We start from the raw sequence: 17,915 nt of genomic DNA, 5'->3' as shown, positions 1-17,915 counted from the left end.
AAGTTCGGAGGTCTTACGATCTTTAGGGAGCCGCGAGTCACTCAGCAGGGCTCAAGCACAAGTTCGGAGGTCTTACGATTTTTCGGGGAGCCGCGAGTCACTCAGCAGGGCTCAAGCACAAGTTCGGAGGTCTTACGATCTTCAGGGAGCCGCGAGTCACTCAGCAGGGCTCAGGTGTTTCCAAAGGCGAATCTCTCGATAGTCCCAGAGCACCCCTTGTTATAGGTCGACTCCCCTTTGATGTCCGGAGTCTGTGCAGGCAGGGGTCTTGTCACCTGGGGGTCGCTTGTCGGGGTTTCCTGCCATTGTCTTTTGATCCTTTCAGGGCCGGGTTGGGAGGAGTCCCAGACACCCAGCAGGCGTGGAGCCAGCCCTCGGGGAGGCCGGAGGGCCGATCGAAACCCACCTTCCCGGGGGAGCTCAGAGGTGCGATGGAAACTGCTCCTCCCTCTCTCATCCCAATGGGCGCGCGATGTCCTCCAGCCGGAGTGGTGCCTCTAGGCCAGGGTCGCGCTGGGGCCGGGCGGCCATCTTGGTGCATGAAGTGGGCACGCGGGCCCGGTGTGGCCGAAAGGAGGAAGGCCACGGACGGGGGGAGTCCGGGTCGGGTGTGCGTGTGTTCGGGTGGGGAGGATCGGCTAGGCCGTGTGCTTGGGGGCTGCATGAGGTGCAGGGGTCAGGATATGTGGTGCGGGGACAGGGATGGCCATGCCACGAGGCCAGGTCTAACACGCGTCCCCCCCAGCTGAAAGCCGGAGAGAACTACCCATCTTCTTGGGGGTTCTCTTCGCTGAGGTGGAAGAACCGGGAGAGGCCATCGGCGTTGGCGTGGTCAGTACCAGGGCGATGTTCCACGGTGAAATCCATCCCCTGGAGGGAGATTGACCACCGCAGTAGTTTGGGGTTTTCTCCTCGCATCTGCATGAGCCATCGCAAGGGGCGATGGTCTGTTTGGACTTTGAAATGGGTGCCGAACAGATAAGGGCGTAACTTCTTGAGGGCCCAGACTACGGCGAATGCCTCGCGCTCGATGGTGCTCCATCTCTGTTCTCTAGGCAACAGCCTTCGGCTGAGGAAGGCTACGGGCTGGTCTAGGCCTTGGTCATTCACCTGGGACAGGACGGCCCCAATCCCATGCTCGGAGGCGGCCGTTTGTACCACAAACTCCTTGGAGTAGTCGGGGGCCTGGAGGACGGGGGCAGTGCACATGGCCGCTTTCAGGGCATCGAACGCCTCTTGGCAGGCAGAGGTCCACTGCACTTTCTTGGGTTGTTTCTTGGACGTGAGTTCCGTGAGGGGACCGACCAGGCTGCCGTACCCCCGGATGAATCTCCGGTAGTAGCCCGTGAGGCCCAGAAAGGCTCGGACCTCTGTTTGGGTAGTGGGTGGTTCCCAGGCTAGGATGGCGTCGATCTTGGGCCGTAGAGGGGCGACATGGCCGCTTCCGACCTGGTGCCCCAGGTAGACTACCGAACCTTGCCCAATCTGGCACTTGCTAGCTTTCACGGTGAGGCCTGCCTGGCGCAGGGCGGTTAGCACCCTCCGGAGGTGCTGGAGGTGCTCACTCCATTCGGAACTGAAAACTGCAATGTCGTCTAGATAGGCAGCACTGAACTGTTCCAGCCCGGCCAGGACTCTATTTACCAGTCGCTGGAAGGTGGCCGGGGCATTTTTCATCCCGAAGGGCATCACGCGAAAGCGTTAGTGCCCATCCGGGGTGGGGAAGGCGGACCGCTCCTTGGCTCCTTCTGTGAGCGCAATTTGCCAATAGCCGCAGGTGAGATCAAATGTGCTGAGGAACCGAGCAGCCCCGAGTCGGTCAATGAGCTCGTCGGCTCGGGGAATGGGGTGGGCATCGGCTCGGGTGACTTCATTGAGTCCCCGGTAGTCCACGAAGAAGCGGAGTTCTGGGGCGACACCGGGGGCAGCTGCTTTCAGGACCAGGACCACGGGGCTGGCCCGGGGACTGTCTGAAGGTTCGATCACTCCCAAGGTCAATATCTTCAATACCTCGACCTGAATGCAGGACCGGACCCGATCAGGGACTCGGTAGGCTCGGTGTTTCACCAGGGGGCTGTCTCCGGTGTCCACGTCATGGACACACAAGTCGGTGACTTGGGGGACCAGAGAGAATAGGTCGGAAAACTGCCCTAGGAGCCGGCGGCAATCCTCACGTTGCTGGGAAGTGAGGGATGGGGAGAGGTTCACTCCCTCCACAGAGCCATCCTTCTCTTTGGTACACAGGAGATCAGGGAGGGGATCCGACTCCTCTTCGACCCAGTCATCGGTGGCCAGCAGGAGGCTCAGTTCCGTCCGCACAAAGTGAGGCTTGAGGCGGTTCACGTGAAGGACCCGGAGGGGGTCCCGTGGTGACTGGACGTCCACCAAGTACGTGACCTGGCTCTTCCGCTCAATCACTTTGAAGGGCCCGGTCCATTTATCCTGGAGGGCGCAAGGTTTCACGGGGGCCATGACCCATACCTGCTGGGCCGGCTGGAACTCGACCAGAGTGGCATTCTGGTCGTACCAGCGCTTCATCTCTTCCTGGCTCGCCTCCAGGTTGGCCTCGGCCAGCTCTCGGAACTTCCTAGTCTGGTTTCAGAGGGTCAGGACGTATCGGAACACATCTCTGGGGGGGCCTCGGGGCGCCGCCTCCCACCCTTCCTTGACCAGGCTGAGGGGCCCCCGGACGGGGTGCCTGTAGAGTAACTCGAAGGGGCTGAACCCCAAGTATTTCTGGGGGACTTCCCGGTAGGCGAACAGGAGGCAGGGGAGCAGGACGTCCCACTTACGCCGGAGGGGTTCTTCCAGGCCCGCGATCATCCCCTTCAGAGTCCGGTTAAGCCGCTCTACCAGGCCATTTCCTTGGGGGTGGTGAACTTATAGGACACTCCACATTGTTGCCACAGGGACGTGATGTATTTGGAGATGAAGTTCGTACCGCGATCGCTCACGACCTCGCGGGGAAAACCCATACGGGAAAAGATTCCCATCAACGCCCGGCCCACCACGGGGGCTGTGACGGTGCGCAGGGGTATGGCCTCAGGGTATCGGGTGGCATGATCTACCAGGACGAGGATAAAGCGGTGACCTTGGGAGGTTGGGGGGTCCAGGGGCCCCACGATGTCGATCCCGACCCGTTCAAAAGGGGTACCGACGACAGGGAAGGGTTGGAGGGGAGCCTTGCGCTTTCCTCCGCTCTTCCCACTAGCCTGGCACGTGGGACAGGACTTGCAGTGGGCTTCTACATCCGCTTTCATTCTGGGCCAGTAGAAGTGAGTCACGAGGCGACTGTAGGTTTTGTCCTGGCCCAAGTGGCCTGCAAGGGGGATGTCGTGGGCCAAGCCCAGGAGGTGGTCTCGGAAGCGTAGGGGTACCACCAGCACCCAGGCAGACCCTAGCTCCACCGACTTCTGCTCGCTGTACAAAAGGTCATTTTCCCAATACACCCGGTGCGTTCCAGTTTGGTCGCCCGCGGCCTGGGCCGCTGCTTGGTGCCGGGGCCCGACCAGGGACGGACAGGTAGCTTGCTCCCGGCAGAACTCCTCTCGGGAGGGGCCCCCCTCGTGGCGCCACTGGGCCAACTCGGGCAGATCGCCTAACTCGGTGACCTGTGCGGAGTCGGACGGTGGGGGTTCGTCGCTGGCGACCGACCCTCCTTGTGGGGGGATGTGGGGACCCTCGGCGGGGACCATCCTGTCTTCTGTGGTCGGGGCGCCTTCAACTTCCCCAAAGGGGGGTCAGTCGGGCTGCCATAGATCGGGTGGTGGCGCACACCCACTCAGGGAGACCCATCATCCCTAGGTGGGTCTTGCGCTCGACTTGTTTCCAGGGGGAACTTTCCAGGTCGTTCCCCAGGAGACAGTCGACTGGCTGGGAGGTTCTCACTGCGACTTTCAGTTTACCGACCACCCCTCCCCATTCAAAAGGCACCAGGGCTACCTTACACAGACTTTCCGTATTGTCAGTGGAAATTACCGGGCAAAAGACGTTGGGGAGGACCTGGTCTTCGTGGACTAAATGACTGAGGACACCGGTGATGCTGGCCCCGGTGTCACGAAGGGCCTCTACTTGGTGGCCATTGATCGTTACGAGCTGCCCATATTTCTTCGTGTTGGAGGGCAGGAGGCTTCCAGGGACCATTTCTCTATCTCCTAATGATGCTAGGGCCATGGCGGCGGGTTCCCACTCTACAGTCTCCTCAACCTCCTCCCCCAGTGCTACGTTGGCTATCTGTCTAGCGGGGGGTGCTGTCGGGGTGATGTGTGGGGCCATGGGGCATTCAGGGTCGTTGGCGTAATGCCCGGGCTTCTGACAACGGAAACAAGTGATGGTCACCCGGTGCCCCCGTCTCACGGGTGGGCCGGATACAGCTGGTGGGGGCGCCGGGAAAGGCGGAGGTTGGGTTTTCGGGGGACTGGACTGGGACTCTCTCTGCCCTCCCTGGTTCCCCCCCCCTCTCTGGCGAGGTGGTCCCTGACTGGCTCGGGGGTAATCTCCTACGGGGCCCCGGGAGACCGGGTGTTGGTCCAGCGATCCGCCTCGACAGCCAGCTTTCTCGGATCCGTGAGCTTGCTGTCGAGCAGATGCTGGCATAGTTCTACAAAGCAGTTCGCAGCCAGGTGTTCCCACAACATGAGGTCGGTTAGTTCTTCTAGGGTGGTTACCTTGCTGCCCTTGATCCACCCATCGAATGCACGACTGAAGAAGTTTACATACTCTACCCAGGTGGTGCCCGGGATCTTCCTGCAGTCCCGGAACCGCTGACGGTACATCTCCGGGGTGAGGCCGTACCTTGTGAGGAGGGCCTCTTTCATGTGGTTGTAGGAGGTCTGCATGGAGGTTGGTAGGTCGAGCAGGGTGTCTCTCCCTTCGCTCAGGAATCGTCCCCACAACCCGGCCCCCCAATCCTTCTGCGGGACCCGATGGGAGGTCATGGCGACCTCGTATGCCCTGAACCACTGTTGGATGTCATCGTTTTTGTAATATTCTTTGACCACATCCTTGGGAATGTGGACCTTCTGCCGCCTCTCGGTTTCCCGGGGGCTGCGCTTCTTCGCTATTTGCTTTTAGCTCGATTTCCTTCAAGCTGCGTTCGTGCTCCAGTTGGAGTCTCCTTCCTTCGTGTTCCCGTTGGAGTTTCTTCTCTTCTAGTTCTCCTTGTACTCGCATCTGTTCCACTGCTAGCTTTTTCTCAGCTAATTTCAACTCGCCCTCGATTTTAAGTTTGGCCAATTCGAGTTCGTGTTGGCGACTTCTCTCTCTGTCTGCGAGTTCCTCCGGGGATAGGCCCCCGTCTGGTACGAAGCTTCGCACCTGGTTGCTGCTGCGTTCTCCTTGGGAGGGTCCAGCTTCGTCGTGGAGTTCCACCGCTCCTTCTGGGCGGGGGGCTCCAGAATCCACCCAAGCTTTTAGTGCCTTCTGCATATCTTCTTTGGTGTTGAGACCAGTGGTAGCGATTTTTAGTTCTTTGCAGAATTGCTTCAGTTCTCTGTGCGTGTACTCTTCCAGTTGTTCCGCCTGGAACACGGTACTGGTGTCGTTTTCTGTGAGAATCATGGCGTTTCCTTCTGCCATCTTTGTCGGTGGTGCGTCAGCCGTTCACGGTACGATCTCTAGATTATGGGCCCGAATCCCGTCGCTTGCCACCAATGTTAGAAGGCGACCTCAGAGGAGCCCGGAGGGGGCCCTGTCTATCCTGAGACCAACCCTCGAGGTATCGTAGCCGGGCACTGGCGGGAGACTCCTCAGGGGAGGAATCTCGTATCTAGGATCGTACACTCGGCACCACACGACAAAGAGACGCCACACCGTGAGTTCTTAAGAACAAATCTTTATCAAATCGGAGTCGTAGGATCTTTATGATCAGCAAGGCAAATATATACAAGTAGAGCCTGGGCTCACAGAGTCTCGGAGGGGGGTAGGAGGTAGCGGGACAGTCTTTGGGGATATGGATCAAATGCAGGGGCGTACCTGGCGCACAGCTCACAATCCTCTAGCTGGGGGATACGCTTGTCGTCGTCGGGATCCGGCGGGACCAGGAGAGTCTGTGGGAGCCGCGAGTCACTCAGCAGGGCTCAAGCACAAGTTCGGAGGTCTTACGATCTTCAGGGAGCCGCAAGTCACTCAGCAGGGCTCAAGCACAAGTTCGGAGGTCTTACGATCTTTAGGGAGCCGCGAGTCACTCAGCAGGGCTAAAGCACAAGTTCGGAGGTCTTACGATCTTTCGGGGAGCCGCGAGTCACTCAGCAGGGCTCAAGCACAAGTTCGGAGGTCTTACGATCTTCAGGGAGCCGCGAGTCACTCAGCAGGGCTCAGGTGTTTCCAAAGGCGAATCTCTCGATAGTCCCAGAGCACCCCTTGTTATAGGTCGACTCCCCTTTGATGTCCGGAGTCTGTGCAGGCAGGGGTCTTGTCACCTGGGGGTTGCTTGTCGGGGTTTCCTGCCATTGTCTTTTGATCCTTTCAGGGCCGGGTTGGGAGGAGTCCCAGACACCCCGCAGGCGTGGAGCCAGCCCTCGGGGAGGCCGGAGGGCCGATCGAAACCCACCTTCCCGGGGGAGCTCAGAGGTGCGATGGAAACTGCTCCCCCCTCTCTCATCCCAATGGGCGCGCGATGTCCTCCAGCCGGAGTGGCGCCTCTAAGCCAGGGTCGCGCTGAGGCCGGGCGGCCATCTTGGTGCATGAAGTGGGCACGCGGGCCCGGTGTGGCCGAAAGGAGGAAGGCCACAGACGGGGGGAGTCCGGGTCGGGTGTGCGTGTGTTCTGGTGGGGAGGATCGGCTAGGCCGTGTGCTCGGGGGCTGCATGAGGTGCAGGGGTCAGGATATGTGGTGCGGGGACAGGGATGGCCATGCCACGAGGCCGGGTCTAACACTGCCATTGGATTTTTGCGGTCTTGGAGCCTCGCAGTTCTTTCTTGGTACCTGCAAGGTGCAGGAAAGAAGCTATGCTGTTCCACAGGAGTGCCTGGTTTTTGGGTGAAGTGCTAGCAGTTCTCCCAGGCATTGGGGCACAGCAGCTGCAAAACAAGTCATTTTTTGGGGCAATTGTCGAAGTCATCAAACAGGCCGGAAGGGCTGGCGCCAAGACAGTTGCTGCTTCTTCTGTTCTTGTGACTTCATGTACGTCATCTTCTTTCAGGTCTACAGGATCTGATTTCATAGGGCCAGGGGTTCCTCTAAATATGAGATTTAGGGACATTAGGGGAGAGTTGGGCTACTGACCCCTGGGGTCACTACGCCCCCTCTAAGACCACTTCCTGTGGGATGTGGGCATAACCCTGTCCCAGAGCTTTTAAGTTTGCTCTAAAAAAGATGGCAGACTCAAATTTCATCTTCACTACAGGTAGACCACCTTAGGGGTGGAACTATCCTGAAGGTGAACACGCTTATCCGACTACTAACTTTCCCACCTTGTCCAGGTGCCAAATGGGCCCTGGTTATGGGGGATGGGGGGACGTTGCATCCTCTCCTATAAGGGAAGCCGGATTCAAATACCAAAGGCCGTGGGCTCTTTGAAGCTCCTTGCCTTGGCATGATAATTTGCAGGTCATCCTGTGGGAACACCCACTGCCCAAGTAGGTTTTGCTCCTGGCCTCCTGCAAGCAAAGGACCTTACCCTTCAGGATCAGAAACCTGTCTGGGGAGACAGGCTGGCTAAGACCAGTCCGTGAACACACAAGTAGTTGGTAGATTTGTAGAGGGCACTGCTAAGGTGCCCTCTAGGTGCATGTTTTAATAAATCCAACACTGGAATAAGTGTGGGCTTATTAATACGTGTTGGATACCAAACATCTCTTGTCTCAGTGAAGCCATCATGTAGCTGGGGAACTCGTTTTCACTAGTGTTCAGCCCATGTACTTAAAATGGCTTCCCTGGTCACTGTTACCGGCTGCAATAGAACTGACCAGCACAGGCGCATATCTGCTCTTGGGGTTATGGCCACACATGTAGTATAGTGATCCCTGCCTTAGGGCTGTTAGGCCTGCTGTAGGTGTGACTTGCATATGGTGCATGCAGTGTCCGTGGGTATGGCACACAGGGGTGTGTGCCATATTGTGTTTTCCCTTTTGTCTGCACAAAAACACGCAGCCTGCAGTGGCAGTCTGTATGTGTTTGGGGAGGGGTCCTTAAGGGTGGTAAAATATGTGTTGCAGCCCTTAAGGACCCTCTTTAGATCCTTGCCCTAGGTACCAGGGGTACCATTGACTAGGGACTTGACAGGAGTGCTAAAGATATTGCCAATTGGGGAACCAATTGTACAGTTTTCGGAAAGAGATCTGCACTTGGGACTTTGTTAGCAGGAACCAGTGCACTTTCAGTCAAGATCACATCAAATACCAGGCAAAAAGTGGTGGTGACCATGTCAAAGCAATACGTCCTAAGAGGTGGGTCTTCACTATGGATTAGTCTAAAATGTCCTGTAGCACGGAACAGGAATTACCATCACATTGCACCAGACAGCCTAGGCAGTAGTGCTTCGTAAACCTGTGCAAGAAAGCCCGCGTTGCTGCCTGAAAGATATGCAGGACATGAATTCCGCGGGCTAATCCTGTGGTTGCAGCTTTGGCTCTGGTAGAGTGAGCCTGCAAACCCTCATGGAGTTGCTTTTTGGCCAATGCGTAGCAGATTTTGATGCAGAGAACTATCCACTGTGAGATGGTCCGCTTCTGCACCACGTTCCCTTTATTGGCTCCGACATACCCCACAAAGAGTTGATTGTCCACCCGGAACTCAAGAGTACGATCAAGGTAGAACGACAAAGATCTTTTTGGTTCCAGATGGTGGAGTCTCTCCTCTCCTTTAAAGTTGTGAGGCGGAGTGTAAATGTTAGGCAAGTGTTGGATTGGCCAACATGGAAAGTAGTTACTACCTTCTGAAAGAAGAATGCTTTAGAACGAAGGACCAGTTTGCCAGGGTATAAGGTAAGGTATGGAGAATGTAACTAATTGACCCGTTGGGCAGATGTTATCACCGCTAGGAACGCCGTTTTGATGGTCAGAAGTCTGAGTGGACAGTTGTGGAGAAGATAAAAAGGAAGGCACATAAGAAATGTAAGAACCAGCTTGATATTCCACAGGGACATCATAAAAGGTGATGGTGGGAACGTATGCTGGAGACCTTTTAGGAACCTATGTGCAATAGGAGACTTGAAACGGGGTGGCTGATCTGGCAACCGCAGAAATGCTTAAATAGCAAAAAGATAACCTTTTAGCGTGCCCAAACCAGATCCATGCTGGTCAAAGCAGAGGATGAACAAAGGGACCTGGGAAAGGGGTGCACATAGAGGATAAAAAGGTTTACTTGTACACTATGCCACAAACGTGCTCCAAGGGTCTTGGTGGAGGGACGTCTGGCTGCCAAGATAATATTGCAAACTTTGGGCGTACGGTCAAAAGCCGTCAACTGTTATCACATTAAGATGAAGCCATTTTCAGGTTTGGGTGCAGAAGCCTGTCCTGTTGCTGCAACAGAAGAGCATCCAGAAGAGACAAACTGATTGGAGGAACAATGCTCAGGCTCAACAGCTCGAGATACCAGAGTCTTTGTGCCCAATCTAGAGCCACAAGAATAACTTGGGCCCGGTCGTTCCTGATCTTCATGAGAACACTGGGCAGGAGTGGTATTGGTAGAAATGTGTTGAAGAGGCCAGAGCTCCACTCGAGATAAAAAGCATCCCCAAGCAAGAGCTCCCTTGGAAAGACCAGCGTGCAAAACTGCACATTATGGGCAGAGGGGAAATAATCTAACCAAGGTTCTCCACACCCTTGAAAGAGACCTTGCATCACCTCTGGATGGAGAAGTCATTTTGTGATCTGCTAAACATCGACAGTTGAGCACATATACCAGCCTTACCCTGATTAAAGCAAGAAAGGCTTTCAATGCCAACTGGATTGCATGAAGTTCTAACACATTGATGTGGAGCATGGATTCAACCAGTGACTAGAGTCCTCTGAGCTTCACCTCTCCCAGATGGCTGCCCCAGCCCAGGAGTGACTTATTTTTCACTACAGTCAGCTCTGGTTGGGAAATGGAGAGAGGTCGGCTGCTGACCCAATCGTGAATCGGTAGCCACCACGCCAGACCTTTTGCAGTTCCCTCCAAGATCTGGACTATGTCGGAGTGATTCCCTTGATGCTTAACCAACTGGAACTTCAGGTCCCACTGCAGAGCCTGCATATGCCAACGGGCATGTGTTAGAAGCATGACGCCAGGAGGCCCTTTAACCTCAGGGTCGTTCTCACCGAAATCCAAGACAGAGGCTGAAACATTGGTATCAGAGCCTGAATATCCTGGACGCGCCACCCGTGAGGATAGGCCCGAAGCTGCATTGTGTCTTGAACAGCTACGATGAAAGGATGAGGGAGATGTTATTGACCTCCAGTGATAGTGTATCCTTACCCCCACTGAATGCCCATGATGGTTGGAGGGCAAACTAAAGGGGTTTGGAGACTGTCGCTGTCGGGTGAACTGACTCATCGTCTGGCTGCCTGTCCCACGTCATCTGTGGCAACTACGTCCTCCTCCACAAAGAACTTGGGAAACTTGTTGGCCGTGGTGGCTGCAAGAGAGGGTCTTCTTTTCGAACAGATGGGAGCCATCAAACTGCATGTCCATGAGCAAGGCGTGGGCCTCTCCTGAGAAGACAGTCGGGCGTGGTGCAGAAGGTCCACCGATGATAAAATAGCTCAGCCCAGCAAGACTGTCATGTCCAGCCTACATCTTATGGTGAAGTTGGTTGCATCTCTTCCATCAGCAACTGCTTGAGACAATAAGGCCCGGACCTCCGGCAAGACCATGGGCAGCACTTGTGCAACTGAGACTCAGATAATATGGGAATACAGCCCAAGAAGCATGCGGTGTTCACCTACTGCAGTGCCAGGCTGGTAGAAGACAACATCCTCTTGCCGAAGGTATCCAGCCTTTTGGATTCCTTATCCAGTGGAGTGGTAAGGAATGCACCAAGGTTGATTTTGGAGGTGGAGGCCTGGACCACCAACTTCTCTGGGATGGGGCGATGGGTGAAGAAACTGGTGTTCCCTTGGGCAAGTCGAAGGCGGCGAGCAATTGTCCTATGCACAGGAGCACCTATGTAGGGTGTTGGTAAGGGCTTCATTAATTAGTAGTAATGGTCTGGTGGGGGCAACCACCAGCTGACGCACATCCGTCAAGATGTTTGTCTTGACTGCCACAGAGTGTAGCATAAGGTTCAAGATCTCAGCTGCCCTATGCCCCACCAATGCAAATGAGACACCCTCTTCTGTAGCTACAATAGGGGGTGAGAGACCAGGCCAGTGTTTGGGGCGGTGTCCTGTCCACAGGCATCTGCCAGATTGTCATGCCATGTAGCCTCAGGATCTTCTAATGGCTGAAATCCATATGGAGTCGCGGACTCCTCTCGATCATCACCCAATCCAGGTGTGTCATAGGGATAAGGAGCTGGCTCCGACATGGTGACCCTTATTCGGCATGGCATCAGATGATACCCGTCCAGCTCGATGTCTGGCCAAGAATGATGATGATGGTGGCTTCACTGGCATCTCCCATTTCAAAGCATCGCATTTACAAACCGCAGGCATCTTGCACCTAATGGCCAGCAGACATGGTGCCATATTTATAACTGAAAAATGCAGCCATTTGTTTAAGTGGGAGTAATTTAAATTGATGAAACTTGCTTCATAAACTATAAAGAAAATTGGCTTAATAGAAAGAGAAGAAAAAACTGACTCAATATTGCATAGAATTATTTTTCTTCATTCAAATTACTGCCATTTAAAAAAGGACTATTTTTCAGTTATAAATATCGCAGTGTCTACTGCCCAGAGGGCGCATGAGGCCTGCTGTTTGTAAATGTGACACTTTGAAATGGGAGAAAATTTAAATGAAGTTAACTTATCATTTAGGTAACTTTTCATTCAAATGTTTTCCCATTTAAAAGCATTCAGTAACATTTAGCTCTCACCCACCAATATTGAGCTGACAAGGACCTTTATTTAAGATTTATATACCTCAGTGCTTTAGTCCTTCACCTCTTTGCCCTGGGTCATAAATCTGACTCCGGTACTACTCATTATCAGGCCCTGCTACCTGAAGATAATTATGGAAAACGGTGACTATAGAGGGTGGCAGCCTCTATCTGATTCTCGTGAACGTAAAATCCGTGTTCGATCTTGTACCAAGAGATACATTGTGGGCTGTCCTAAGTGATCTGGGGGTGCCATCCTATCTTTGTTATATGCTCAGGTGTTTGCTCAATGGCAATTACGCCCAACTCAGGTTCGGCAAACATGGTGAACTTACCACACCTAAAGCTATAGATAGAGGGGTAACACAGGGTTGTGTGCTAGCGCCCACCTTTTTTTGCATATTCATAAATGCGCTCATTGACACACTGAATGCGGGGAAGAACAATGATGCACCCAAGATAGCGAACAGCAAAGTACCGGCATTGATGTTTACCGACAACATTCTATTGCTCTCAAAGTCACTGATGGGCATTCAGAGGATCCTTCTGTGACAGTAGGGGTCTCAAGATTAACTGTCAAAAGACCAAATATATAATCTTCAACCCAGCCTGCAGTTGTTCAACGTGCTCAGAATAAGAATACAGAATAGTGTTTTAGCTGTATAAACGGGGGCATGAGAACAAATCCTGCAGCTACGTATGACTTGGAACCATGTAGCTATGGGTGACATGTGAAATGCAAGGGTCAGTGAAGGCTAAAAAAACACAAATAATTCATGGCCGATGGAGTAAAGGTGAGTGTTAAGAGGAAAAACTAGGATAGGTCAGATGTCAGCGTTTGTATTTAGAAGGAACATAGATAATTCAGTTATGGAAGACAATAAAGGAATAGATTGCCATCCACTGAGGCAATAGGACTTTGGACTATAGTTCTAGGATGTATGTTGAGAAAGAGAACAAAATGTGCATAGCACATACATGCTGACAATAGAGGCACAATGATGAGATGTCTTCTAGGGATGCAGAGTAATGAGGGAAGATTGGAGGATGATGAATCGGTCCGTCTGGTGCAAGAGGCAGAAGTATAGAGTGTGATGAACACCATGGATCATTAAAGGATTGCTCAGAAAGTTAGGAGGAGAACAAGTTCAGTGCTTGGTTAGTTATCCCTAGAAAATGGAGAGTACAAAGGTGAATAGTCTGGTTGACAGTACCAAAAGCAGCTGAAAAGTCTACGAATATTATTGTGGATGACAGTTTCCTATGATGTACAGATTTAATGAAGTTGTACTTGTGATGAAATGAAGTTTTAGTGGTGTGTAGGGTTCTAAAGCCCAATTGAGATGGGTTAAGTGGTTTATGAGAAGTATGAAAAACAGTGAGATAGTTACAAATCAGGAATTCCAAAACTTTACACAAGAAGGGGATTTGTGACGCTCGGAAATCTGCCGGATTGGATAGGTACATGTTTAGCTTTAGATGTCAAAGAGAGAAAGTTAATTGGACATTAATAGGACTTGGAAGTGAGAACTATGACTGTAGGGGTGGCTATTCTAACATTTGTGAGCTGAAAGGGTCGTATTATGCGAAAGCGTCTGACGTTCTTCAGTATTGGTATAGGTTTAGCTTGAGATGTCAGAGTAAAATAGTTTGACATTAATGGCACTCGGGGAGAAATTTAACAGTGGGGGTAATTTTGTTATGAGTGACTTTAGGGTGCTTCTAAGATTAATGATTTTGCATGAGGAACATGCTGCATAGTTAGAGGCACATTGGAGTATTGGGTTAATGGGAGGCAAGAAGGAGCAAGAAGGCTGCTGAAGGTGCGACCACATCTAGAGGAGAATAGTGTGCTTACTAGATATGTTGATCTAACAGTGATTATTGTGCATGCAAACAGGACAAGGGCTTGTATGTAATCACCCAGTTATTCAGTGGCTTTAGATTGTCATTTACTGAGAAGCACCAGCAGTTTTATTTTCAGGGAGCAAATAGAGCCAGGATTGGTAAGGAGTAGTTAGTGTGAAGACAAATAAAGGTTGTTAAAAACCTTCCTTGGGGTTTTATTAAAATCAATGAGTGAAGCAGGAGTTCAAGTTTTTGTGCCATTGAGTGAGGGTAATGCTCTAGGGGGTGTTACCTTTTAATAACGGGGTGGTATGTGGTGAGTTTTAGAGGACTGGGCCTTGTGGCTTAGGTGTAATATGGCATGATCCAATATGAAGAGGATTAACCAGAGATGAGAACCAGAATAAATATTTTCCAGGAGTGCTCCAGATCTCACATACGTGTAGTGATATTTTAAGTTTTATAAATACCATACAAAATTGCAAGGAAAGAAAGAAGGCTGGATGGGTTTAATTGTGGAGGTATGTTTTAATTATGCAACAGAATGGAAGAAACATAATTCTAGTGATAAGGTGTGAGAAGGGTGAAAATTGCACCAAGACATGCTATTAGGAAGCACATGCTTAGCAGAAGGTAGTCTTCATATGTTGGTGAGGGGGAAGAGGATGGTTTCTTGGTAAACGTTCAAAGCAAAAGAGTTTCAAAAAGGAGGAGCCCTAGTGTTATGAAACCTGCCCCTAAACTGCTTCAATTTTAAAGGAAATATGAGAGCGTGTTAGAGGCTAAATTAAGGCTTCTGGTTAGGCGGTACAGTGTAAAGAAAAGTTGGCGAGGATGGCCAGGACTTAGACCTGCAGGACTTTATGGACGAGGCATAGCTTTTTAAAATTGATTTGATTGCTTAACAGGCAGTACATGGAGTGATACACGGTTGGCTGAAGTTAGAAGAACGGCCCCACCTCCCTGGTCATGCATGAAGTGAAAAGCATAATTTTGGGATCGCTGGAGTCTGGCCCAAATTTTGGCTGCAAGGCCAACACAAATTTCATTTTAGTAATCAATGAGAGAGCAATGCTTATGGTAAGGGAGATTCACGCGTGAGTTTGCAGTAGTAGGAGGGTCAGATATCACATAGGTAACGAAGATGGGAAAATACATTTTAGATGAAAGAGGTGACGGGTGAGGAAAAGGAGAGATCCTTGTCAAAAATACTTCACAAACTTCTGAAAAAATGGAAATTACGAATAACTATGTCGTGCATTTTATGTAAAATGTGTTGTGATCATCTCAGCATGAAACAATGATGCCAAGAGGATAGCAGATAATCAAAATTTGGACTTTAAAGAGGAAGGAGGAAGTAACTGAGTAAAATTCTAGTGAATGTGGAAAAAATTTCTGCATGAATCTAGAAAAGTCATAACAGATTTGCTTAGGAGAGAGGCTTGCCCCCAATCCCACACCAGACGTAGATATGTGGTATGTGTGAGAACATGGAAAATTCATTGTGGAGGGCAGCAGTGCGACAGTCTTTCATGTGTCAATGGTGAACAACACATCTGCATAAACTGGAGGAATAAATGACCATTCAGTAGCAAATTTGACGCTGATGTTTGACATTTTATTAGGAGGCAGAAGTGGTGGACTCAAGTATATCGGCAAGTTGAGCTGAGAGTCAGAAGACGTTTGGCTCATACACAGGACCTGATTTTTGGAAAGGATTGTTCAAAATTTTCCCAAAGGTGCATGGTTTTTCATAAAAGATGCATCATTTGAGAAATGTTCCCCCAATCTGGGCATAGATCGCCAGATTACGAGTCTCGCTAGCCTGTGAATTCCCAATACTCGTGAAAGTTGGAATGGAGATAGGAATCTGTCCATGTTTTTTTAAATAAGGGTATGAAAGAGTGTTTTAAATTCTGATTATACATTTAGTGACTATGAGGTATTGGTGAGCGTTGGGATGAGATGGCTCTGTATGTGGAGGCCCAAACAGGCTAACTTTGTAATCCAGATGGCTGTTCTTTGGTGGGCAGATTGTTTAGAATCTGTCAACACTTTGGTTACCTCAGACTCCTGAACAGTAGAGAACCCAAACAAGAATGCTGGACTGCGACCTGCCAATTAATTACTCAACTCATAATGGGTTACAGTTGGCGACCTCTTGTAACCTTCAAGTTACACTAGAAATTGTAGAACTGGCTGATCCCTGTCCAAACCACACCTTGTGAGGAACAAGACCATTCTTAGCTTAAAAATAACTTATCAACTTCCAACTTGATTGCACACCTGTGGGTGAACAAACTAATGGAAGACATCTGGAAAACTATAAATGAGTTTGGAGGTTCTCTTTTACTCTCATGTGCCCTTGCCTCTAAAACAAAGAGAGGAACTTAATATTTCTTCAACTATTACTCAATGGTCCAAGAACGCTTTGTCTGGATCTCATAATGTACAGAAATTTAGATTTCTTTCAAGAGAGAGAGTCAGTTACCCATTAAGAGTTATTTAAACACAGCATACATTAGAAGAAGGTTGGAAAAGGTATTATTAGTCATATTACTCACAATAAGGATTTCAAATCAAGATAGCAGATGAGATAAAAGCTCTCTCTGGATGCAGGAGTAGGAATTAAATACTTGAAACATAACTATCAAGCTAGCCCTTTATGAAAGGACTCATGTTTCAGTGTCTGAGACTGCTGAAACGTTCGACAGATCATCCCATTCAACCCACTTACACTACACGTTTACACACTTTACTCTTTGAAATTAGCATTGAAAAATTAGTTTGGCTACAAAAAAGGACTACATCACATGCTGCATTTCTTTAGCTAGCACCATCACTCTATTATGAGTCATGGGTGGCATTTCAAGGGGAGTGTCAACAGCACAACAGATGTTATGGTATAAGAGGATAACGTGCTACACAGTTCACTGCAAAATATGTTACACATAATTTTACATACAAGGCACTTTATTCTCATTTGAAGGAAATGGAAAGTTAAAGCATCATCACAATAACAGGGAGAATTACATTTCCGGATTAAATTCCTAATGTAGGTACTGCAGAAAATTACCAGACTGCGATGAATTAAATATGCTGAAAACTACAGGTTTGTCTACATCACTAAGGTTAAAGCTTTTGCCTGATATAACTTTTTACAGTAGTGCCACATAAATTCTAGCATTTTACACACTACTGAACAGTGCTGGTGGTGACCAATAAATACGCAAATGAGGTTTCCTTAAATATGGTAAAAACGGTGAAAGGCAAATACAATCCTAAAGTTGAATCTCAGTGACTTAGATGCCTCTTCTGTTTCCCTGCATATTTAAAACACAGCTGCCTTGAGTTTTTCTTCTACTTATTAAATGAAGCCTTTCTTTTCTGCCTAACAAATTGCAGAGATACATTCCTACCTCAAATGCATTCACAACAGTCAAGTGGTCACTCTTAGTATTCTTCGATAAATCTTTCCTTTTTGCATCTGCCACTTTTTCTTTGCCCTTGTGGATTAAAGAAAATATATTAAAGATCACTGCTCCAGATAACAGACAGTACATTTAAAGAAACCACTATAAAAACTTCCGTTTCATTTTATGTCATGCAAAATAACTGGCTATCGTGAACTGACTGAGCAGGCGACCTCGAGACTGATTTGGTGCACAAATTAATTTGTCAAAGAACAGAAGGTATACAGATCATCTACTTACCAGTTAGAGTTATGATTGTCTCTGTGACTTAGTGTATTTTTTATAATATCTTTTACCTACAGAAGTTTGACAGTGGGCGAGTTTAAGGCTGGAGTGTGAAGTAGAATGTTGACCATCTTGCTTAGCATTTTAATGTTTCAGCGCGTGGTGATGTCACTATGGTAAAAATGTTTTGTAAATGTATAACGTAAGACACGGGAAATGCAGGCCCTGGAATCTCCAGATTTTGTCTCTACATCCCAATAACGTATTCATTATGATGCCATGCTAGCTATGGGTGCAAATATAGCACACTAACACTCTTAAATTCATATTCATGTAGCCAGTTGTGGCTGTTTTTCATCTCTAAATTAAATATTCTCCTTGAAATGGTGCTTTTCAATAAATA

The 17,915-nt window shown here is 49.8% G+C and overlaps 1 protein-coding gene across 1 annotated transcript in view; it reads right to left on the bottom strand.

The window, feature by feature from the left end:
* Positions 1 to 17,915, bottom strand: part of DHX36 (DEAH-box helicase 36) — a 357,256-nt gene that overhangs the window by 101,176 nt on the left and 238,165 nt on the right. The window contains exon 19 of the mRNA XM_085634820.1: positions 17,234 to 17,320. Coding sequence (XP_085490946.1) covers positions 17,234 to 17,320 — 87 coding nt within the window. The remainder of the gene's footprint in view (positions 1 to 17,233; positions 17,321 to 17,915) is intronic.

The sequence above is a fragment of the Triturus cristatus genome, chromosome 11 (genome assembly GCF_964204655.1).
Source record: "Triturus cristatus chromosome 11, aTriCri1.1, whole genome shotgun sequence".
Classification (NCBI taxonomy): domain Eukaryota; kingdom Metazoa; phylum Chordata; class Amphibia; order Caudata; family Salamandridae; genus Triturus; species Triturus cristatus.
The sequence above is the reverse complement of the archived record's forward strand: the minus strand, read 5'-3'. Positions and strand labels throughout refer to the sequence as shown.